The sequence below is a fragment of the Eschrichtius robustus genome, chromosome 1 (genome assembly GCF_028021215.1).
Source record: "Eschrichtius robustus isolate mEscRob2 chromosome 1, mEscRob2.pri, whole genome shotgun sequence".
NCBI classification, from domain to species: Eukaryota; Metazoa; Chordata; class Mammalia; order Artiodactyla; family Eschrichtiidae; genus Eschrichtius; species Eschrichtius robustus.
The window spans coordinates 88153-112321 of NC_090824.1; the positions used below are offsets into that span (position 1 = coordinate 88153).

Consider the following 24169-nt stretch of genomic DNA (forward strand, 5'->3'; position numbering starts at 1 on the left):
AGTGATGTTGAGCAGCTTTTCATGTGCTTCTTGGCCAACTGTATGTCTTCTTTGAGGAAATGTCTATTTAGGTCTTCTGCCCATTTTTTGGATTGGGTTGTTTGTTTTTTTAATATTGAGCTGCATGAACTTTTTATATTTTTTGGAGATTAATCCTTTGTCTGTTGATTCATTTGCAAATATTTTCTCCCAGTCTGAGGGTTGTCTTTTCGTCTTGTTTATGGTTTCCTTTGCTGTGCAAAAACTTTGAAGTTTCATTAGGTCCCATTTGTTTATTTTTGTTTTTGTTTCCATTACTCTAGGAGGTGGATCAAAAAAGATCTTGCTGTGATTTATGTCAAAGAGTGTTCTTCCTATGTTTTCCTCTAAGAGTTTTATAGTGTCCAGTCTTACATTTAGGTCTCTATATCCATTTTGAGTTTATTTTTGTGTATGGTGTTAGGGAGTGTTCTAACTTCATTCTTTTACATGTAGCTGTCCAGTTTTCCCAGCACCACTTATTGAAGAGGATGTCTTTTCTCCATTGTGTATCCTTGCCTCCTTTGTCATAGATTACTTGAAAATAGGTGCATGGGTTTATCTCTGGGCTTTCTATCTTGTTCCATTGATCTATGTTTCTGTTTTTGTGCCAGTACCATATTCTCTTGATTACTGTAGCTTTGTAGTATAGTCTGAAGTCAGGGAGTCTGATTCCTCCAGCTCTGTTTTTTCCCCTCAAGACTGCTTTGGCTATTTGGGGGCTTTTGTGTCTCCATACAAATTTTAAGATTTTTTGTTCTAGTTCCGTGAAAAATGCCATTGGTAATTTGATAGGGATTGCATTGAATCTGTAGATTGCTTTGGGTAGAAGAGTCATTTTCACAATATTGATGCTTCCAATCCAAGAACATGGTATATCTCTCCATCTGTTGGAATCATCTTGAATTTCCTTCAACAGTATTTTATAGTTTTCTGCATACAGGTCTTTTGTCTCCCTAGGTAGTTTTATTCCTAGGTATTTTGTTCGTTTTGTTGCAGTGGTAAATGGGAGTGTTTCCTTAATTTATCTTTCAGATTTTTCATCATTAGTGTATAGGAATGCAAGACATTTCTGTGCATTAATTTTGTATCCTGCAACTTTGCCAAATTCATTGATTAGCTCTAGTACTTTTCTGGTGGCATCTTTAGGATTCTCTATGTATAGTATCATGTCATCTGCAAACAGTGACAGTTTTATTTCTTCTTTTCCAATTTGCATTCCTTTTATTTCTTTTTCTTCTCTGATTGCCATGGCTAGGACTTCCAAAACTATGTTGAATAAGAGTGGTGAGAGTGAACATCCTTGTCTTCTTCCTGATCTTAGAGGAAATGCTTTCAGTTTTTCACCATTGAGAATGATGTTGGCTGTGGGTTTGTCATATATGGCCTTTATTATGTTGCGGTTGGTTCCCTCTGTGCCCACTTTCTGGAGAGTTTTTATCATAAATGGGTGTTGGATTTTGTCAAAAGCTTTTTCTGCATCTATTGAGAGGATCATATGGTTTTTCTTCTAAAATTTGTTAATATGGTGTATCACATTCATTGATTTGCATATATTGAAGAATCCTTGCATCCCTGGGATAAATCCCACTTGCTCATAATGTATGATCCCTTTAATGTGTTGTTGGATTCTGTTTGCTAGTATTTTGTTGAGGATTTTTGCATCCACATTCATCAGTGATATTCGTCTGTAATTTTCGTTTTTTGTAGTATCTTTGCCTGGTTTTGGTATCAGGGTGAGTGTTCCTTCCTCTGCAATTTTTTGGAAGAGTTTGGGAAAGATCGGTGTTAGCTCTTCTCTAAATGTTTGATAGAATTCACCTGTGAAGCCATCTGGTCCTGGACTTTTGTTTGTTGGAAGATTTTTAATCACAGTCTCAATTTCATTACTTGTGATTGGTCTGTTCATATTTTCTATTTCCTCCTGGTTCCACCTTGAAAGGTTATACCTTTCTAAGAATTTGTCCCTTTCTTCCAGGTTGTACATTTTATTGGCATAGAGTTGCTTGTAGTAGTCTCTTAGGATGCTTTGTATTTCTGCGGTGTCTGTTGTAACTTCTCCTTTTTCATTTCTAATTTTATTGAGTCCTCTCCCTCTTTTCCTTTATGAGTCTGGCTAATGGTTTATCTGTTTTGTTTACCTTCTCAAAGAACCAGCTTTTAATTTTATTGATCTTTGCTATTGTTTTCTTTGTTTCTATTTCATTTATTTCTGCTCTGATCTTTATGATTTTTTTCCTTCTGCTAACTTTGGGTTTTGTTTGTTCTTCTTTCTCTAGTTCCTTTAGGTGTAAGGTTAGATTGTTTATTTGTGATTTTTCTTGTTTCCTGAGGTAGGCTTGTATAGCTATAGACTTCCTTCTTAGAGCTGCCTTTACTGCATCCCATAGGTTTTGGATCATCTTGTTTTCATTGTCATTTATCTCTAGGAATTTTTTGATTTCCTCTGATTTCTTCAGTCATCTCTTGGTTATTCAGTAACGTATTGTTTAGCCTCCATGTGTTTGTGTTTTTTACATTTTTCCCCTGTAATTCATTTCTAATATCAAAGCATTGTGGTCACAAAAGATGCTTGATATGATTTCAATTTTCTTAAATTTACTGAGGCTTGATTTGTGACCCAAGATGTGATCTATCCTGGAGAATGTTTCGTGCGCACTTGAGAAGGAAGTGTAGACTGCTGGTTTTGGATGGAATGTCCTATAAATATCAATAAAATCTATCTGGTCTATTGTGTCATTTAAAGCTTGTGTTTCCTTATTAATTTTCTGTTTCCATAATCTGTCTATGGGTGTAAGTGAGGTGTTAACGTCTCCCACTATTATTGTGTTACTGTTGATTTCCTCTTTTATAGCTGTTAGCAGTTTCCTTATGTATTGAGGTGCTCCTATGTTGGGTGCATATATATTTATAATTATTATATCTTCTTCTTGGATTGATCCCTTGAAAATTATGTAGTGCCCTTCCTTTTCTCTTGTAACATTCTTTATTTTAAAGTCTATTTTATCTGATATGAGTATGGCTACTCCAGCTTTCTTTGGATTTCCATTTGCATTGAATATCTTTTTCCATCCCCTCACTTTCAGTCTGTATGTGTCCCTAGGTCTGAAGTGGCTCTCTTGTAGACAGCATATATATGGATCTTGTTTTTATATCCATTCAGTGAGCCTGTGTCTTTTGGTTGGAGCATTTAATCCATTCATGTTTAAGGTGATTATGGATATGTATGTTCCTATTACCATTTTCTTAATTGTTTTGGGTTTGTTTTTGTATGTCCTTTTCTTCTCTTGTGTTTCCCACTTAGAGAAGTTCACTTAGCATTTGTTGTAGAGCTGGTTTGGTGGTGCTGAATTCTCTTAGCTTTTGCTTGTCTGTAAAACTTTTGATTTCTCCATCGAATCTGAATGAGATCCTTGCTGGGTAGAGTAATCTTGGTTGTAGGTTCTTCCCTTTCATCACTTTAAGTATATCATGCCACTCCCTTCTGGCTTGTAAAGTTTCTACTGATAAATCAGCTGTTAACCTTATGGGAGTTCCCTTGTACGTTACTTGTCATTTTTTCCTTGCTGCTTTCAATAATTTTTCTTTGTCTTTAATTTTTGCTCATTTGATACTATGTGTCTCAGCGTGTTTCTCCCTGGGTTTATCCTGTATGGGACTCTCTGCACTTCCGGGACTTTGGTGTCTCTTTCCTTTCCTATGTTAGGGAAGTTTTCAACTATAATCTCTTCAAATATTTTCTCGGCTCCTTACTCTCTCTTTTCTCCTTCTGGGACTCCTATAATTCGAATGTTGTTGCATTTAATGTTGTCCCAGAGATCTCTTAGGCTGTCTTCATATCTTTTCATTCTTTTTTCTTTATTCTGTTCCACAGCAGTGAATTCCATCATTCTGTCTTCCAGGTCACTTATCCGTTCTTCTGCCTCAGTTATTCTGCTATTGATTCCTTCTAGTGTAGTTTTCATTTCAGTTATTGCATTGTTCATCTCTGTTTGTTTGTTCTTTAATTCTTCTAGGTCTTTGTTAAACATTTCTTGCATCTTCTCGATCTTTGCTTCCATTCTTTTTCCGAGGTCCTGGATAATCTTCACTATCATTATTCTGTATTCTTTTTCTGGAAAGTTGCCTATCTTCACTTCATTTAGTTGTTTTTCTGGGGTTTTATCTTGTTCCTTCATCTGGTACATAGCCCTCTGCCTTCTCATCTTGTCTATCTTTCTGTGAATGTGGTTTTTGTTCCACAGGCTGCAGGACTGTAGTTTCTCTTGCTTCTGCTGTCTGCCCTCTGGTGGATGAGGCTCTCTTAGAGGCTTGTGCAAGTGTCCTGATGGGAGGGACTGGTGGTGGGTAGAGCTGGCTGTTGCTCTAGCAAGATCCTTTTTGACCCACCTCCTAGAGAAATGGAAATACAAACAAAAATAAACAAATGGGACCTAAGGAAACTTAAAATTTTTGCACAGCAAAGTAAACCATAAACAAGATGAAAAGACAGCCCTCAGAATAGGAGAAAATATTTGCAATGAAGCAGCAGAAAAAGGATTAATCTCCAAGATATACAAGCAGCACGTGCAGCTCAATATCAAAAAAAAAACAAACAACCCAATCCAAAAAAGGGGAGTACAGCTAAGTATACATTTCTCCCAAGAAGATATACAGATTGCCAACAAACTTATGAAAAGATTCTCAACATCACTAATCATTAGAGAAATACAAATCAAAACTACAATGAGGTATCACCTCACACTGGTCAGAATAGCCATCATCAAAATATCTACAAACAGCAAATGCTGGAGAGGGTGTGGAGTAAAGGGAACCCTCTTGCACTGTTGGTGGGAATGTAAATTGATCCAGCCACTATGGAGAACACTATGAAAGTTCCTTAAAAAACTAAAAATAGAACTACCATATGACCCAGAAATCCCACTACTGGGCATATCCCTGAGAAAACCATAATTCAAAAGGAGTCATGTACCACAATGTTCATTGCAGGTATATTTACAATAGCCAGGGCATGGAAGCTAACTAAGTGTCCATCGACAGATGAATGGATAAAAAGATGTGGCACATATGTACAATGGAATATTAGCCATAAAAAGAAACAAAATTGAGTTATTTGTAGTGAAATGGATGGACGTAGAGTCTGTCATACAGAGTGAAGTAAGTCAGAAAGAGTTAAATAAATACTGTATGCTAACACATATATATGGAATCTAAAAATAAGAAAAAAAAGGGGGGGTTCTGAAGAACCTAGGGACAGGACAGGAATAAAGATGCAGACGTAGAGAATGGACTTGAGGACATGGGGAGGGGGAAGGGTAAGCTGAGACGAAGTGAGAGAGTGGCATTGACATGTATAACTACCAAATGTAAAATGGATAGCTAGTGGGAAACAGCCACATAGGACAGGGAGATCAGCTCAGTGCTTTGTGACCACCTAGAGGGGTAGGATTGGCAGAATGGGAGGGAGATGCAAGAGGGAGGGCATATGGAGATATATGTATACGTATAGGTGATTCACTTTGTTATACAGCAGAAACTAACACATCAAGGTAAAGTAATTATACTTCAGTAAAGATGTTAAAAAAAAAAAACTCTCCAGAAACTGGGCATACATAGAACATATCTTGAGATAATAAAGGCCATATATGACAAGCCCACAGGAAGCATCATTCTCAATGGTGAAAAACTGAATGCATTTCCTCTAAGATCAAGAAAAACTCAAGGATGTCCACTCTCACCATTATTATTCAATGTCATTTGGAAGTCCTATCCACGGAAATCAGAGAAGAAAAAGAAAAAACAAAAGGAATCCAAATTGGAAAAGAGAAGTATAACAGTCACTGTTTAGAGATGACACGATACTTTACATAGAAAATCCTAAAAATGCCACCAGAAAACTACTAGAGCTCATAAATGAATTTGGTAAAGTTGCAGGACACAAACTTAATGCACAGAAATCTCTGGCATTCCCATACACTAACAATGAAAGATCAACAAGAGTAATTAAGGAAACAATCCCATTTACCATTTACTAAGCAGGAAAAAGGGCTTTGTGCAGAAAACTCTAAAACACTGATGGAAGAAATCAAAGATGACACAAACAGATGGAGACATATACCATGTTCTTAGATTGGAAGACTCAATATTGTGAAAATGACTACACTACCCAAAGCAATCTACAGATTCAATGCAATGCCTATCAAATTACCAAGGGCATTTTTCATGGAATTAGAACAAAAATTTTAACATTTGTATGGAAACACAAAAGACCCCGTATAGCAAAAACAATCTTGAGAAAGAAAAACAGAGCTGGAGGAATCAGGCTCCATTATTTCAAACTACACTTCAAAGCTACACTAATCAAGAGAGTATAGTACTGGCACCAAAACAGAAAAATAGGTCAATGGAACAGGATACAAAGCCCAGAGATAAACCCACACACCTATGGACATCTAATCTATGACAAAGATAGAAGAATATACAATGGAGAAAAGACAGTCTCTTCAATAAGTGGTGCTGGGAAACCTGGACAGCTATATGTAAAAGAATGAAATTAGAACACTATCTAACACCATACACAAAAATAAACCCAAGGGACTTCCCTGTTGGTGCAGTGGTTAAGAATCCACCTGTCAATGCAGGGGACATGGGTTCGAGCCCTGGTCTGGGAGGATCTCACATGCCACGGAGCAACTAAGCTGGTGGACCATAACCACTGAGCCTGTGCTCTAGAGCCCATGAGCCACAACTACTGAGCCCGTGTGCCAAAACTACTGAAGCCTGCACACCAAGAGCCCATGCTCCGCAACAAGAGAAGCCACCACAATGAAAATCCCATGCACCACAACAAAGAGTAGTCCCCGCTCACTGCAACTAGAGAAAAGCCCATGCAGCAACTAAGACCCAACACAGCCATAAATAAATAAATTAATTAAATAAATTTAAAAAGTGATTTTAAAAAACTCAAAATGGATTAAAGACCTAAATATAAGAACAGACACTATAAAATTCTTAGAGTAAAACATAGGAAAAACACTCTGACATAAATCACAGCAAGATATTTTTTAACCCACCTCCTAGACTAATGAAAATAAAAACAAAAATAAACAAATGGGACCTAACTAAACTTAAAAGCATTTGCACCACAAAGAAAACCATAAAAGAGATGAATAGACATCCCTCATAATGGGAGGAAATATTTGTATGTGAAGCAACTGACATAGGATCAATCTCCAAAATATACAAAAGAACACACGCAGGTCAGTATCAGAAAAACAAACAATCCAATCAAAAAATGGGCAGAAAAACTAAATAGACAGTTTTCCAAGAAAGACATATAGATCACCGTGAGGTACATGAAAAGATGCAAAACATCACTAATTATTAGAGAACTGTAATCAAAACTGCAATGAGATATCACCTCACACCGGTCAGAATGGCCATCATCAAAAAATCTACAAACAGTGAATGCTGCAGACGGTGTGGAGAAAAGGAAACCCTCCTGCACTGTTGGTGAGGATGTAAATTGACACAGCCACTATGGAGAACTGTATGGAGGTCCCTTTCAAAAACTAAAAATGGAACTACCATATGTCCCAGGAACTCAATACTGGACATATACCCTGAGAAAACCGTAATTGAAAAGACACATGTAACAGATTGTTCAATGCAGCACTATTTACAATAGCCAAGACATTGGAGCAACGTAAATGTCCAAAAACATATGAATGGATAAAGAAGGTGTGGTATATATATATACAATGGAATATTATTCAGCCATAAAAAGGCACGAAATTGGGTCATTTGTAGTGATGTGACTGGACCTAGAGTCTGTCATACAGAGTGAAGTAAGTCAGAAAGGGAAAAACAAATATCGTATATTAATGCATATCTGTTGAACCTAGAAATATGATACAGAAGAACCAATTTGCCGGGCAGGAATAGAGATGCAGACATAGAAAACAGATGTGTGTACACGGGGGCAGAGGAAGGGGGGTTGAAATTAATTGGAAGATTAGGATTGACATATACACACTACCATGTGTAAAATTGATAGCTAGTGGGAACCTGCTCTATAGTGCAGGGAGCTCAGCTCGTTGCTCTGTGATGACCTAGATGGATGGGATGACGGTGGTGAGAGGGAAGTCCAAGGGGGAGGGGATATAGGTATACATATAGTTGATTCAATTCATTGTACAGCAGAAATTAACACAACATTGTAAAACAACTATAAACCAACCAAATAAATAAAAGCTGTCAGTGTCCACAGGCACATTTCTGGTTTTGTTTTCCTAGCTTTTCTTTTATATTTTTACTGTAGCCACCAAATGAGGAGCTAACATTGTGTATTTGGACATGAGATATCACCTATGACTAGGGAAACTTACTGTCAGTTCCTAATTGTTTTATTATACTGACAAACAGAATATTTCAAGAATTCTTAAGATCTCTGAGAAACACCAACACAATCCAGCCACTCCACGAGCTCAAGTCATGTTCTCTGCCCTCAGACTGGCACACACTGACTCCAGCATTAATGAGGATCCCCCCCAGGACATCTTCCTCAAAGGGTCCTTGTCCTCTCTGATACACTTTAACTTCTCACTGGTCATCCACTGGGGTGGACACTGATGATCAGGGGTTGCCCTCATCTGTATTCATCCTGAGTCTCCTAGATGGAGAAGCAGCCCACCTGAGGGATTTAGCTCTCAGATTTCCATGTGAATCAGGCAGGATGATGAGCAAAGGGACATATTCCCATCACAACACTGCTGGGTCAGGTTCTGGGCAGGTCTCTGAAAGCAGTTCCTGGGACCATGTTCTAATATGTCAACTTCCAGAAAGAGAACACTTACAGAAAATGTGAACCCGTCAGACAGAGACCTGACCCCTGCCCACCCTCTCTTGTCCCAGGAAACCGACCTCAACATTGCCCTCTCTTTCCTACTGTCCAAATTCTCACTAAGTCTGTCCTAGCTCCAAGGAGTGAGAACCGCTCTCACTCTTCCCAGATCCTGCACCAAGTGCCAGACACATTGAGGCTCAATAATGAATCTCAACAGTGATGGCAGAGACCTAAATGCAGTTGAAAGGGAATTCTACAGCTTAAAATACATTTTTAAAGAAAAATGAAATGTCAGAAACAAGTGAGATGATACAAAAGCATGATCCATGACAGAAATGTTGAGATATTGGAGTTAAAATGGAAAACCTTGTTTCTTTCAAACTCATTGTAAAAAAAAACAATGAAAAGAAAACCCAGGGCTTCCCTGGTGGCTCAGTGGTTAAGAATCCACCTGCCAGTGCACGGGACCTGTGTTCGAGCCCTGGGTCAAGAAGATTCCACATGCCACAGATCAACAAAGCCCATGCTCCACAACTACTGACTCTGCGCTCTAGAGCCTGTGAGCCACAACTACTGAAGCCTGCATGCCTAGAGCCCGTGCTCCACAACAAGAGAAGCCACTGCAATGAGAAACCTGCTCACCACAATGAAGAGTAGTCCCTGCTCGCAGCAACTAGAGGAAGCCCGCGCACAGCAATGAAGACCCAACGCAGCCAATAAATAAATAAATAAATACATTTATTAAAAGAAAAGAAAAGCCATAGTTTGAGGTAAACTTTCCTCTGATGTCCTTGCTTTTGTCTCCTTTGTTTACTCTGAGTTTCACTAGACACTTCTTAAATAAGGAGTGAGATGCATGTCTTTCCTTGATTTTTTTTGCCCTCTAGAAGACATCTGCTGGTACAAGATAGGTGTGGAGACAGGTGAGGCATTGATTGCCCTATGGTGGAGCTTTCTTTAACGGAGCATGTGCCTTTGTTGTGATCATCACCAGGGCTTCAAAGTTTACTCCCTTAATGGAGACAGGAAGCTTATCTGGGAAGAGGGGCTGGAAAGGTGTGCACTTCCTGTGTAGCAACTATACTTACATAACCAGTCACAGGGAACCTCCAGATACCATCAAAGGTGAACACAAAAGCAAATCGAGGAACATTCACACTTTGGAATACAACTCAGCACTATAAGAAGTGCCTGATGCAAACACAACACACACGTTTTGTCTGCATACAGGGTGGGAAGAGGGATGGAGTCGGGAAGGAATTACAGAGGAACAACAGGAAACATTCTGGGGTGAAGGATGTAGTCATTATTTTGGTTGCGGTGATGCTTGCATGCTGTACACAATGCCAATACTTGTAAAATGTACATGGTAAATATGTGCAGCTTATTATATGTCAGCTAGAACTCGATGCTACAAAAAACCAAATGCATGCATAGAGAAGGACACTTAGAGACACAGATGATGTCCCCTGAAACATCAGACCCCAACGCACCTGCGTAAACCCTGGTTCTCTATACATCCTCTAGGAAAACACTAAATAATACATACAGCAAAATCATGCCCAGTCTCATTACAAGAAGAGGGTTCTGCATACCTCACTGGGCATGCCCCCTGTGTCCTGAAGTTGTTTCTGGGAGCAATCAGGTTGAGTGGTAAAGAGCATAGGCCCAGACACTGGGGCCACTCTTACCAGACATTTGCTCTTGGAAATGTAGCCCTGTCCATCTGTGCTTCTGTTTGCACTTTTTCATCTGTAAAATTGTATCCTTGTTTCCAAATCAGCCAGTACGCAAACTTCTGCTCTCAGATACTGCCCTCTCTACAGAGACCACCCCCATGTTTGCTGTATAGTCAGATAACATGCAAATAAGGTCCTCCCTCTGCTGATGAAAACCAGCCCAGCCCTGACCCTGCAGCTCTGGGAGAGGAGCCCCAGCCCCAGGATTCCCAGGTGCTCCCATTCGGGGGTCAGGACTGAACACAGATGACTCACCATGGATTTTGGGCTGAGCTGGGTTTTCCTTGCAGCTATTTTATGAGGTAATTTACGGAGAAAAAGAGATACTGATAATATGAATGAGGGAATCAGTGCAAGTGTGAGAGTTTCCTGACCAGGATGTCTTTGTGTTTTCAGGTGTCCAATGTGAGGTGAAGCTGGTGGAGTCTGGGGGAGGTCTGGTGCAGCCTGGGGGGCCTCTGTGACTCTCCTCTGTGACCTCTGGATTCACATTCAGTAGCTATAACATGGTCTGTGTTCGCCAGGCTCCAGGGAAGGAGCTGGAGTGGGTCTCACCTATTAATACTGGTGATAGCACATACTATGCAGACTCTGTGAAGGGCAGATTCACCATCTTCAGATACAATTCCAAGAACACACTGTATCTCAGACTGAACAGCCTGAGAGCTGAGGACATGGCCGTGTATAACTGTGCGAGAGACACACAGTGAGGGGAAGTCAGTGTGAGCCCAGACACAAACCTCCCTGCAGGGAGACAGGAGGGGGCATGTACAGTGTGCTCAGGTCCCACAACTGTGTGTTTCAGCCCCAGTAGCAGACGCAGATCATAGCTAAGGGTGGTTTCCTGTCAGGATCTGGAGCTTGCTCTCCATATAGCAATTTTCCCAGGGGAACCTCTCTGGACTGTGGTTCTGTGCATACACATTCAGTTTCTGAATTAGAAAGGCTTTTCAAAATAGGGGGGGGAAATGTCTAAGGTACAAAGTCAGATAGTCGCTTAAAGTTAGATACTCAGGTTTTCCCTTGTCTAAATCTTGTTTAAATTCAGCAGTTTCAAAAGTATCATAGAGTATTTATTAAGAATTGAACATATTCTTCCTTTCTCATTGTGAAATCTCAGCCCTGCCCTACTGGTAGACCAGCTGTCCCTGCCAGGATGGTGGCTCTTTGCCTGCCTGCTAACCTCTTGCATGAGAAGCATAAATGAGCTGAGCAGCGCCATCAGATCCTCAGTGGGTCACTGGGAATGATGCCAGTAAGAGGGGACGTCAGTGGGGGTGTTTCTACGTGTGCTCCTTGTTTCCATGTCCAATAGAATCCCTATAGGCTTAGATAATACCTGCATCTTGTCCTATTATGTAGTTTATGTTGTGTGAAGTATGCATTGTTAATGCTATGACCAGTAGACACATAGATAATTGGAAGGGAAAGGTTATATTCAGGTGGGTAATAACATGAATTTTCAGAAACTGCTGAAAACAAATCTGTGCCCCTTTCTTCACCACAGTGTCTTAGGTGAGCACTAGAATGCAGGGAAATCACACATGTTCTCATTCCAGGAAGAGTCCTGCAGCCTCACCAGGCACGCCCACCCCTATCCAGAAACGCCTGCAGGGGCGGCCAGGTCCAGTGTGGAGAAGCCCAGGAATGGGTAAGCAAGCTCACTGTTCCCTGATGTGTGTCTCCAGCAAACTGCCTACCAAATCCAGGCTACAGTTTAGCTTCATATATGTAAAATGCAGGTAAATCGATACCTACATCACAATGCTTCTTGTGCATATGTAGAAACAAAATAATAAAACAAGGGACTTCCCTGATGGCATAGTGGTTAAGAATCAACCTGCCAATTCAGGGGACACGAGTTTGAGCCCTGGTCCAGGAAGATCCCACATGCTGCAGAGGAACTAAGCCCATGTGTCACAACTACTGAGCCTGCTCTGTAGAGCTGGCAAGCCACAACTATTGAGCCCAAGTGCCACAACTACTGGAGCCCATGAGCCTAGAGCCTGTGCCCCGCAACAAGAGAAGCCACCGCAATGAGAAGACCACTGCAATGCAATGAAGAGTAGCCCCAGCTCACCACAACCAGAGAAAAGCTCGTGTGCAGAAATGAAGACCCAATACAGCCATAAATAAAAAAATAAATAGATAAATAAATAAATAAATATTTTTAAAAATAATAAAATAGATACTGATTGTTGGGCCCAGGGTAGGCCACCCTAAAATGTGCCTCAATGGCATATTGATTGCTATGAATTAAAGTGAGTTAAGAAAGAGCCCACACAGAGGGACATTTTGACGTTCCTCCCTGAAGCAAGAAATAAACCTCCCATGTGAAAACTGCTCTCCCTGCATCTAGAAGTGGAAGTGAAATGTTCCTTCACCTCATGCCTTCTGCCTGCCTTTTGTCTGTGGAAAAACTTTAGCCAAGGAATAAATTTAATCAGAGAAGTGAGCAAATGCAGAAAGAAAGGAAAACTGTCCAACAAGACTAAATAATAATAGTTGAGTCATTAAGCAAATCAAGGACCTTTAGTTCCTCCTCAATGGCTATAGATAATATTCTTGTCCATGTCCTGTGAGCCGTCTTGTAGATACTGAAACTCCTGCCAGGAGGAAGAAGTTAACTGCATGATGACCAGACTGTAGCCATGGCATAAGCTGCCACAATTCCAGGAACTGGCCTCAAAGAAATGAGAAGAAACTGACCCTGGAACTGAAGGTTAACTGTACTTAAACAATCAAGATGACACTGGTCAGAGCACCGCATGACCAATATCAAGATGACTGTCAGAGCTGACTCTGCTGCTATGCATGTAGCCCCCTCCCTCAGCCCCCTCCCACTGATTCTCAGTTTGGGGGGCAGTGGCCTTTGGACAGAAGTCTTCCCCCTCCCCTGTTGCAGGCATCCAATAAAAAGCAAACTTTCCTTTCCACCAACTTTGCCTCTTTATTGGCTTTTGAGCAGCGAGCAGCCGGACCCTGCTTTCCATTACACAGGGACACTCTTATCACCAGGGATGGGGAATTCAGGCCTGGGAGCTTCTATGAACAAACTTTGTTCCTTCTTTAATGACTACACCAGCCCAAATTCTGCTTAGGTTCTTCACTAATTGAGCACCAAAGCATACATTTCTTTGTCCTGTCAATTCCTCACAAATATTGGATCTTTGTCTAAAAATATAAAAGCTGCCTGCTTTGGTAACTTCTAGATCCATTTTTATGGCATGTACATACTCATGCTTGAAATGTATTTTTTTTCTCCTGCTAATCTGTTTTTGTCCGCTTCATTATTAGTCCAGCCTCAAGAACTCAAGAGGAGCAGAGAGGGAAATTTCCCTCCTGACAAACCCAAGCTGTCTTCTCTTCAGCCTCACTCTGCACAACCTCTTAGGAACCTCAGTCCTCACGGGCCACTTTCACACTCCTGACATCATCTTGCCAGTTTTGTTCTTCTGGCATCTCTACTTTGCATTTCCATCACACCCTTGGAGGTTTCTTCCCAATTTGTGTGACATTTAAGTGTCCACTGTCTGAAAGTACACATTTTATAAAGTCATTGACCTATGAAAGAGCTACTTGGTTTTTCCCAAATTTTGACAAATATGAATAAAACTAGGTAAACAGCGTGTGCAGGTTTTTGCCTGGACCTAAATTTTATTCTCTTTCAGGTACATGCAAAAGAGCACTATTGCTTTCCCCCCCCTCATTGCAGTATAATTGTTTTACAATATTGTGTTAGTTTCTGCTGTATAACAAAGTGAATCAGATATATGTATACATATAGTCCCTCCCTCTTGAGCCACCCTCCCACCCTCCCTATCCCACCCCTCTATGTCATCACAAAGCATCGAACTGATCGCCCTGTGCTATACAACATCTTCCCACTAGCTATCTATTTTATACATGGTAGTGTATATATGTCAATGCTACTCTCCCAATTCGCCCCATCCTCCCCTTCTGCCCCATGGCCACAAGCCCATTCTCTATGTCTGCATCTCTGTTGCTGCCCTGCAAATAGGTTCATCAGTACCGTTTTTCTACATTCCATATATATGTGTTAATATACAGTATTTTTTTTACTCTTTTTGACTTACTTCATTCTGTATGACAGACTCGAGGTCCATCCACCTCATTGCAAATAACTCAATTTCTGTCCTTTTTATGGCTGAGTAATATTCCATTGTATATATGTGCCACATCTTCTTTGTCCATTCACCTGTAGATGGACATTCAGGTTGATTCCATGTCTTGGCTATTGGTAATAGTGCTGCAATGAACATTGTGGTGCATCTATCTTTAGTTCTTTAGTTCTTCTATGTCGTTTTTAAGCATTTCTTGTATATTCTTGATCTGTGCCTCCATTCTATTTCTGAGATTTTGGATCATCTTTACTATCATTACTCTGAATTCTTTTTCGGGTAGACCGCCTATTTCCTCTTCATTTATTTGGTCTTGTGGGTTTTTATCTTGCTCCTTTGCCTGCAATATATTTCTCTGTTTTCTCATTTTGTCTCATTTACAGTATTTGAGGTCTCCTTTCTCTAGGCTGCAGGGTCATAGTTCCTCTTGTTTCTGGTCTCTTCCCCTCGTGGGTGAGGTTGGTCCAGTGGTTTGCATGGGCTTCCTGATGGGAAGGACTGGTGCCCATGCTCTGGTGGGTACAGCTGAGTCTTCCCTCTGATGAGCAGGGCCATGTCAGGTGATGTGTTTTGGGATGTCTGTGAACTTAGTATGACTTTAGGCAGCCTGTCTGCTGATGGGTGGGTTTGTGTTCCTGTCTTGTTTGCTGTTTGGTGTAAGGCGTCCAGTGCTGGGGGTCCAGGCATTTGGGTGGAGCTGGGTCTTAGATTCAGATGGAGGCCTCCATGAGAGCTCTTGCCAATTATTATTCCCTGTGGCCAGGAATTCTCTGGTGGTCTAGCATACTGGACTTGGTGCTTCTGCCCCAGAGGCTCAGGTCCAAATTCTGGTTGGGGAACCATAACCCAGCAAGGCACTAGTCACAGCAATAAAGGTGATTAAAAAAAAAAAAAAAAAAGACAAGCAAAACCCCAGACAAATGGTTAAAGCAAAATCAAACAAAAACAAAAACAAGGAAACACTCACACACAAACACAATAGAAACAAAAACAGAAACAAAGAAAACAAAAACATGAGAACAACCAGACAAACAAAAGAACCCAAAAATGAAATCAAACAATTAAAAACCAAGTTAACAGAAACAAAACACAAACCAAAGTGGAGCACAAACTGGAGAATAAAGCAAAGAGAACAAAACAGACAAAAATGATTTTTAAAAAAGGGAAAGAAAAAAACCAAAATAACAGAAAATCAAAGTAAAAATAGAAATATATATACAAATAAAAAATAGGTTAAAAAAAATCCCAAAAGAGTAAATTAAAAAATAATAATAAAAACAAAACAAACAAAAAACAGAACCAACAACAGAACAAATCAAAACATAATAAAAAATAATAGTAATAATAATGTTTTCCTAGGGCCTCATGTCTCAGTGTCCTTGCCCCTGTCCTGAGCCAGGCCCACCTCTGCCTCCACAGGAGGCCCTCCAGTGCCTCTGTGCTGGGCTGTGGACCTGCTGTGGGCCCTGTGGGGACAGCTCAGACTCTGCTCTGGCCCAACTCCCACGTGTGCTGCCCCCAAAGTCCACAGCTGCCAGAGCTAGACCGTGTTCATTTGTGGGAGCACTCACTGTCCATTCAGACATTCCATAGACGTAAGATCTACCTGGCTGATCGCTGGGATTTAATCTGCAGCTTCTGCAGCTGATGGAAAGGTTTTTGATTCTCTTCCTTAGTCGCCCCGCACCTGGGGCTCAGCTGTGGTTTATCCCCACCTCTGCATGTGAGCCACCCACAGGGTTCTGCTCCTGAGGCTGCCCTGGGGCACCTGGGTCTCCCCAGGGTACAGAGGTGGCATGGCTGCTTGGATCCCAGGAGCCCTGGCAGCACTAGGTGTGCAGGGAATCCAGAGGCCATAAGTGCAAGATATATGACCCTAGCGGGGGCTTTTTCTAGTACTGGGTGGCAGGTGCATGAGGGCCAGCCCTGGCAATGCTTTTACTAAGGCCCAGCAGCAGGCGCCAGCATGTGGGGAGACAGAGGCTGCAATGGTGGCTCCACACCCTGCGTGTGACTCAGCAGTAGCGCCCTGCTTCCATGGCAGTCCAGTTTTCCTCCATAAGCACTCCCTGCTGTGGATTTCCTCCCTCCCGTCCCCTCAGGCCATCTCCCCACAGCCAATAGCAGTCCTCGCCCTGGATTTGCTCTCTAATCCCCCTGCTCCAGCTCCCAGCCACCGTGCACACTGGTGAACACACGTCCCAGTCCAGAGCAGGTAGGGACATGGCACAGACGGTCTGTGCAGTTTTCACTCTGTCCCATCTGCCACAGATCGGCAGTTACACCCTCTTCTGACAACTTCAAATGCTTCCTTTTGTCCCAACCGATTTCCCCATCAGTGAGGGGGCTTCCCCAGTTGCAGGAATCTCTCTTCTGCTTCAGCTCTTCAACCTCGCCCCCCCTCCATGGTGCAGGTCTCACTTCCTCTCCTCCTCCTTCTCCCTTCTTTCTTTCATCCTACCCAGTTATGTGGGGATCTTTATAGTCCTTTCCAGTGTCCAAGCTCTTCTGCTAGTGTTCAGCTGGTGTTCTGTGAGGGTTGCTGCACCTGTAGATGTGTTCCTGATGCATCCATGGAGAGAGAGGAACTCCACTTCCCCTACCGCTCCGCCATCTTGGAACTCCACCACTGCTATTTCTATTGGTCTTTTTTATGATGAGTATGTTTACTTTTGTAAGAAGCCACCACTATGTCTCCCAGGGTGCACCCCGTTTTGCATCCGCACCAGCAGTAAATGGACCCCCTGCTGTTCCACATCCTCCCACTGTTTGAGGTTCTGATTTGGGTCACTCTAGTAAATTTGCAGGGATTTGCCCTTGTTGTTTTGACTTGCATGTCCCTGTGACATATGTTCCTCCATAGCTTTATTTGCAACCTGTGTGTCTTTTTGGTGAGGTGTCTGTTAAGGATTTTGGCCGATTTTTAATAGTCTTCTCTGTTTCTTAGTGTTGAGATTAAGACTTCTTGGTATATTTTAGATAACAATCAGATATAATAGACATGTCTTTTGCAAGTATTTTCTTCCAGTCTGTGGCTTGTCTTTGGATAAAGTTCTAATGTAAGTGGTTTCATTTCAAGCTTCATAATTATTAGGTGTTCCTCCTTCAATGAAAAGTGAAGTTAAATGAACTTTAACTGCCTAAACAATGGGGAACTTTTTGTGTGAACATATGACAGTAGACTCAAAGGCTTCTATCAGATATGAGGATGGCATGGGTAAATGGAGGTGGGATTTCTTCAGAGATGCTCTTCTGGAAAAACAGAAATGGGCCAAAAGACACCCCCTCTCGTCCTGCAGGTAAGAACTATGCTGCACATCCACAGAGACTCAGATCCTTGATGAGAGAGTGAGATTTCCTCAGTTAGAATGACCATTTTCTAACCCTAACTTTTACCTGTGGTGGATCTGAAGCTGTGAATGATTGTTACTTGAATGATTCTATGGTTTTCACCATGGCTGAAAATGAAAGCAATGCTTTTTTGAACTATCATTATTACTTTTAGTTTATGTTGCTCTAGAGAAGAGATTGACAATTGCAATTCAGTAACACATATACATAACTTTGGCTTATATCTCTTAAAACTTAGCCACCACTTTTGCTCATAATAAGTGAGTTTCATCTACATCCCTCACATTTAAAACTGGATTCTAAGTGGAGCTATAGGATGAAATGTGAGGACAGTGAATCTCCGTATATTCAGTAACATCTAAGGCAAAAAATATAATATCACCCAGGGACACGGCTGTTTTCCAGTACATTTCATGTTTCTTCTTTGCCCAGCGATTCCAACAAAGAAGTTAAATGTCCTCAAGCATCTGTCCTCAACTCTCTTGAAGTCCACACCCCATTCTGAGTTTATGCTCTGGAACATTCATAAGGATAAATACAGAGGCCATCAGAGGGACCTGTCCTTGCGCTCACCATGAAGCCCACCATGATCTTTCCTTCTCCCTCCCATCACAGTCTGGGTGTGACCATCGCTGGTAACCTGCAAAAGAATATGACTTAAATCTCACCACTACTTTTTACCATCCACCTTGGTCATCTCTAATGGATGTTCCCTCCAGCATTATAATATGATCTAGTCTCCAGATATAATTGCCTCCACTTTTCTCTACAAAAGACAAAATGACAAAATAGCTTTTTTAGTGCTTATGGGCTAACACATTTTTCCTAGGGGTAAACAGACCCTAACAACACATCCCCAAACATAAAGACACTGGTTATATTTCCTTCTATGTGAACATGAATTTGTATGGGTCTCCTCCAGTCCACCAGCTCATGAAGGCCAGGTCAGATGCTAGTGCATCTGTTCAAATGCAGGCCCTGCTTCCACCTGGTGAATAATGGGCTCACCTGGTTCTAGGTGTTGGATGCCATCCTTCCCCTCCCCTGTCCCACAGCATATCAGCTCACTTTTCAGGTTCAGACGAGAGGGTCCAGACTTGTCCTGTGATTCTTGCCCATCCTGCTTTAGTTGACTCTCCTATTATCTACATTCAGGCAGGCTGACTCTTTATTATTTAATTTTCACTATTGATATTATCGAAAAACCTAGAAGCAATATGATATATTTTGAACTCTGTTCATGAAATAGTATGGAAGAAAGAGCTTTTCATAAACAGCAGGTTCTACATCAGTCAGTGTACAGGTGAGATCACTGGGCTGAGGGAGAGCTGACCTGCCCCAGTCCTACAGGTGTGACACCTCAGGGCAGGAGTAGACCAGTGTTACATGTAAAATGGTGTCAGTCAGATATGGGGACTGACATTGGTCTTTTCTGTTTCCCAGGGGAGATAATACCACTGATGGCACTGATGACAACATTCAACACCCCTGGCAAGCCCACTATAAAGTTCAGACATGCTGTTACCATCGTGATTCCCAATTTACATCCCTGCAGACTGAAATGCTGATGGTGAGGCCACATCCTCAGTGCCCACAGTGTAATGGGGTGGAACTGTGTTCTGCTCTCCAGCACCACTTATTTATATGACCTCAGGCACAGTCCGGGGACTCAGTGACACAGGGACTCAGGAAGCTGCTCTCAGGTGGAGTTTTCAAGGGAACCTGCTTCCTGAGGTGGGGGCTTTCCTCTGACCATGACACCCTCATACTCTGCAATCCATTCACTGTGAAGGTTTACTTCCAAGAATCATGCATGTTCTCTCACCCACTATGGTGGGAACTATGTGTGCTGGGTTTCAGTTTCACTGGCAGTGACACAGAGAGTAAGAAATAAACACTTTTAGGAGGAGTGAGTCTGTGCTTTGTGACCAGGTCACCTACCCAGCATACGGGAGTGCTGAGGAACTTCCTGTAGCTGTCTGTTCTTAGTCCTTGGTAGCCTTGAGGATTCCTCAATGTCCACCCACAAGGAGGGGGGTCCTAGGTTCACGATGTTCATGCAGACACTCAGTTGTGCACAGGAAAAAAGCAGGACACGCTGCTGGCCAAGTCAGCAATGCTGGAAACCATGAGTATCTTGTCAGAAATGACAACCTTGTCCACACAATTAACTGCATGGTTAGTTGTTATGAACAAATCCACCTCCAGAGAAACTTGATAGTATTTAAGCTGTTCACATGACGAAATGGTCACAAGTTAAGTGAGAAACTAACTCTGTTGTGAATTATAATAAATATTAATTTTTACCCATCTTTACCTGAATTCAGTGTGATTATTCCATGTAGGTTGTGTCTCCAATAATTGAATATCCAGTAAAAAAACATGAGCTAATGCAGAAAGGGAAAAATAAGAGTTTGTGTCTGACAACTTGAAGGATCCTGAATAATTGGTGGGTATTTGATAAGTGAAGATATATACCTCCATGGGATTAAAGTCTATTCCCCAAATCTTCCACTGAGCCTTTGCCAAACGAGCCTTCAGCATCGTTTCATTCTTGGACAAAGAGGCCTCCTGGGCATGGGGAGCGGGAGCCCAGGTTGAGGCTGAGTTCTCTGAGGGCACAGTCAGGCCTCTCCTCACTGGGGAAGCCCTGGAGACAGAGACCTCCCTTCACTACTTTCTGTTTTTTATGCAAAGTTCCCTCCTATACGCAAATATCCACTTAGGTCCCAAGGTAAAAACAAACTACCAGTTCACTCAAATTCAGACTTCTTCTCATGCTTGATGAGATTTTCTGGGCATAATGAATCTCATCGGCAAGAAGATGGATCAACTGTCGTTATTCTTTCTGGTGTCAGCTCCCAGAGGTGAGTGTCTCAGGGATTCAGCCATGAACACATGGGGAAGCTGCATCTGAGCCCATGAGTCACCGTGGTTCTCTCTGTCCACAGGTGTCCTGTCCCAGGTGCAGCTGCAGGAGTCAGGACCCAACCTGGTTAAGCCCTCCCAGACCCTCTCCCTCACATGCACTGTCTCTGGATTCTCATTAACCTGCTATGGTGTACACTGGGCCTGCCAGTCTCTGGGAAAGGGGCTGGAGTGGGTTGGTGCAATGTGGAGTGGTGGAAGCACATATTATAACCCAACTCTTAAGTCCCGGCTCAGCATCACCAGGGACACCTCCAAGAGCCAAGTCTATTTATTGCTGAGCAGCCTGACAACTGAAGACACCGCCGTGTATTACTGTGCGAGCGACACAGTGAGGGGAAATCAGTGTGAGCCCAGACACAAACCTCCCTGCAAGGGGGCCCGTAACAACCAGGGGACGCTCAGGACCCACTGAGTACAAATCTGAGCCCAAGGAGCTTGTGCAGCGAGGGCTGGGAGGGGATTCTTGTTAGAACCTGTGCTTTCCTCTTCTGCCCAGGACTCCACCAGAGACCCTCTTCCTTTTCCTAATGTTTCATTTCATTGTTGTGGTTTATATTGCTTTCAGAAAAGGGTTGTGTGTATATATTCTTTTAGTTTTTATTTTTATTGAAATATACATATATGTATATATATATATATATATATATCTCCACACATATAATATAATATTCAGGAATTAAGCTTGATTTCTCTGATTTATTTTTCCTCTCAACGGAGCTCAATGAAATACTGAGATTCACCATAATTTTCAAGGGGAGTCTGAAGTTCATGAAACTGGTGAATGTCCTGAGAAGGCCCAGGATATTTTTTTTTTTTTTGGCCCAGGGTATTTTTAAACATTAATTCTTTTTGTTTTTCTACTTGTGTAAGGAAGGATACTCTTTCTAGTTTTAGTCAACCTGCACAAACAGTTTGAATTCTGCAGCATGCAGTGTTATAGACTCTAATGCCAGAAAGCCCCAGTACTGCACATGCAATGATCCTCATTCGCAGATTCCATATTTGCAAATTCTGCTTGCTAGCTTTTATTAGCACGCCAAATAAATACTGTCATTCCATGGTCATTCATGGACATTTACAATGTGGCTGGTTCTTTGAATCACCCAACACACACACACACATACCAAGCTGAAGTCAGTAAAGGTGATAAACTCTTTTCTTAGTTCAACTCCTATCATGTAAATGAGCACTTTCTGGGGTCAACTTAGTGCCTTGATTTTCACAGTTCTGTGATTTTTGGCAATTGTTTAAAGTGGTCCCATGCACAGTGCTGAAGAACAGTCTAGTGTCCCTAAGCACAAATGGCCGTGAGTGGACTTAAGAGAAAATATACATGACAGATCAGCTTCCTTCAGGCGTGAGTTATATGGCCATGGGCTGGGTGATTGCTATTCATGTTTCCAATATAAATCTCATCCAAAACATGAAGACAAAACTCCCTGCTGCATATTAGAAGCAGCCTTGGAAACTTGGCTTAATTCCAAATACAGCACGGCAAGTGGGGGCTTATAGCCAAGAAGAGGGTGGGGTGGAGAGGACGGGAAATTATTAAGAGAAGAAATACAGGCTAAGGGGATTCTGGTTACATAAACTCACAAGGATTCTTGCTAAAGAGAGACCAGTGTGATCAGATATCATGTGGGTGATAGGAGGTTTGATGGATTTGATGAAATATTGAGGGTGATCAGAGTTCAAGGGTGGGGGATTCTCATTATTCTCACTTAGCAGGGGTCTTGACAAAACCTGGCCATGCAAATATAAACACAGAAGCCCACAGGTCAAGACTAGTTGAGAAGCAAATTACAAGGAGCCTGTTGGCTAAGGTGTGATCAAGGGTCTTTGTCACACATAAGAAGAGAAATATTGGACACACATGAAGAAACCAGGGATGCACACACACACAGAGAGAAAAAAGACCATCTGAGGATTCAGTGAGAAGAGGTCCATCTGCAAGCAAAGGAGAAAGGCTTGAGAAGAACCCAAACCTGCTGACACCTTGATCTTAGAGTTCTAGCATCTAGGTCTCAAAGAAATACATTTCTGTTGTTTAATCCACCAATTCTGTAATTCTGTAATGGCCACACTAGCCAATTAATACACATATGATATAAACTCAGATAGACATGTATGGAAATGTATCATATTGGAAAAGAGACATCACCCATTTTTCACAGGTGACATGATGATCATCCCCAAAAAGACATATAAGTGCTTAATGTAACAGTCATTAGCATTTATAATACGGTATAGAATGATTGCTGGATAAATTAATGACCAAATTATATTGCTCTGAGTGTAAGTTGGAAATGAATAATATAAAAATGGATTAAAATTAAAGGTGCGATTTTTCTTACAAAATAAAACTCAATTTTTTAAGGAAGCATGTTTTAAAGAATATGGAAAATTTGTCAGGGGATTTCTATGTAGGTATCGTTGACATAAGATGAGAGGTGAAGAACTGAGGTACAGAACAACAACAGAACCCATACTACTGTACTGTGTTCACTACATTTGCAGTAAAAATGCCAACACAGTGTGATGAAATGTGTAAAGCTGGTTGTGTGACAATGAGAAAGAGCACAGCACTTGTTTAACAAGCAGCTCAGATTTAGAACAGAGACACAGAGAAGGTGTGCAGGGAACAACGGAAGAGATCCGAGGAGAATGGGAGGGGACCAGAGGAGGAGTGTGAGAGATGCCCAGCTCTAGGTGTTAGTGTCAGATGTGTCCTCAGGAAGTTTTCACATAAAATCCTGGGAGGGAAAGTAAGTCCTGCTGTGCTTACTGTCACACCCCTGCCCTATGACTCTCCTTTGTCCAAACATTCCTGTTCTGGAAGGAGAGGACCTGTGGTCAGTGAACAGAAGCTGTGTCCATACTGGATCTCAGTCAGCACCTTCCTCCAGAGCCCTCGAGAGGGACCAGCCATGACCATCTTTATATGGAAACATGCACCACACCGGCACATCACATCCTGGGCTCAGGGGGAGAGCACAGCACCTGTGCTACTCAGAGTCAGGGTTCTCATCTTCACTGACATCATTCTCTGAAAGTCAAAGCATTAGTCAAAATGAACATGAAAATCTTCCGGTCATTCCTCCTCTTGCTGGCATCTCTGAGCTGTGAGCATCTCCTGGGTCTGA

The 24169-nt window shown here is 41.8% G+C and overlaps 1 pseudogene and 1 gene segment (V, D, J or C); both read left to right on the top strand.

Moving 5' to 3' along the window:
- The window catches only part of LOC137770152 (uncharacterized), a 29987-nt pseudogene extending 14977 nt beyond the window's left edge, over positions 1–15010 (top strand).
- A 5888-nt stretch (positions 15011–20898) lies between these two features.
- On the top strand, positions 20899–21438 carry LOC137770250 (Ig heavy chain V region MC101-like). The segment is given in 2 exon segments: positions 20899–20962; positions 21047–21438. Coding segments are annotated over 2 exon segments (456 nt in total).
- The last annotated feature ends 2731 nt before the right edge of the window (positions 21439–24169 follow it).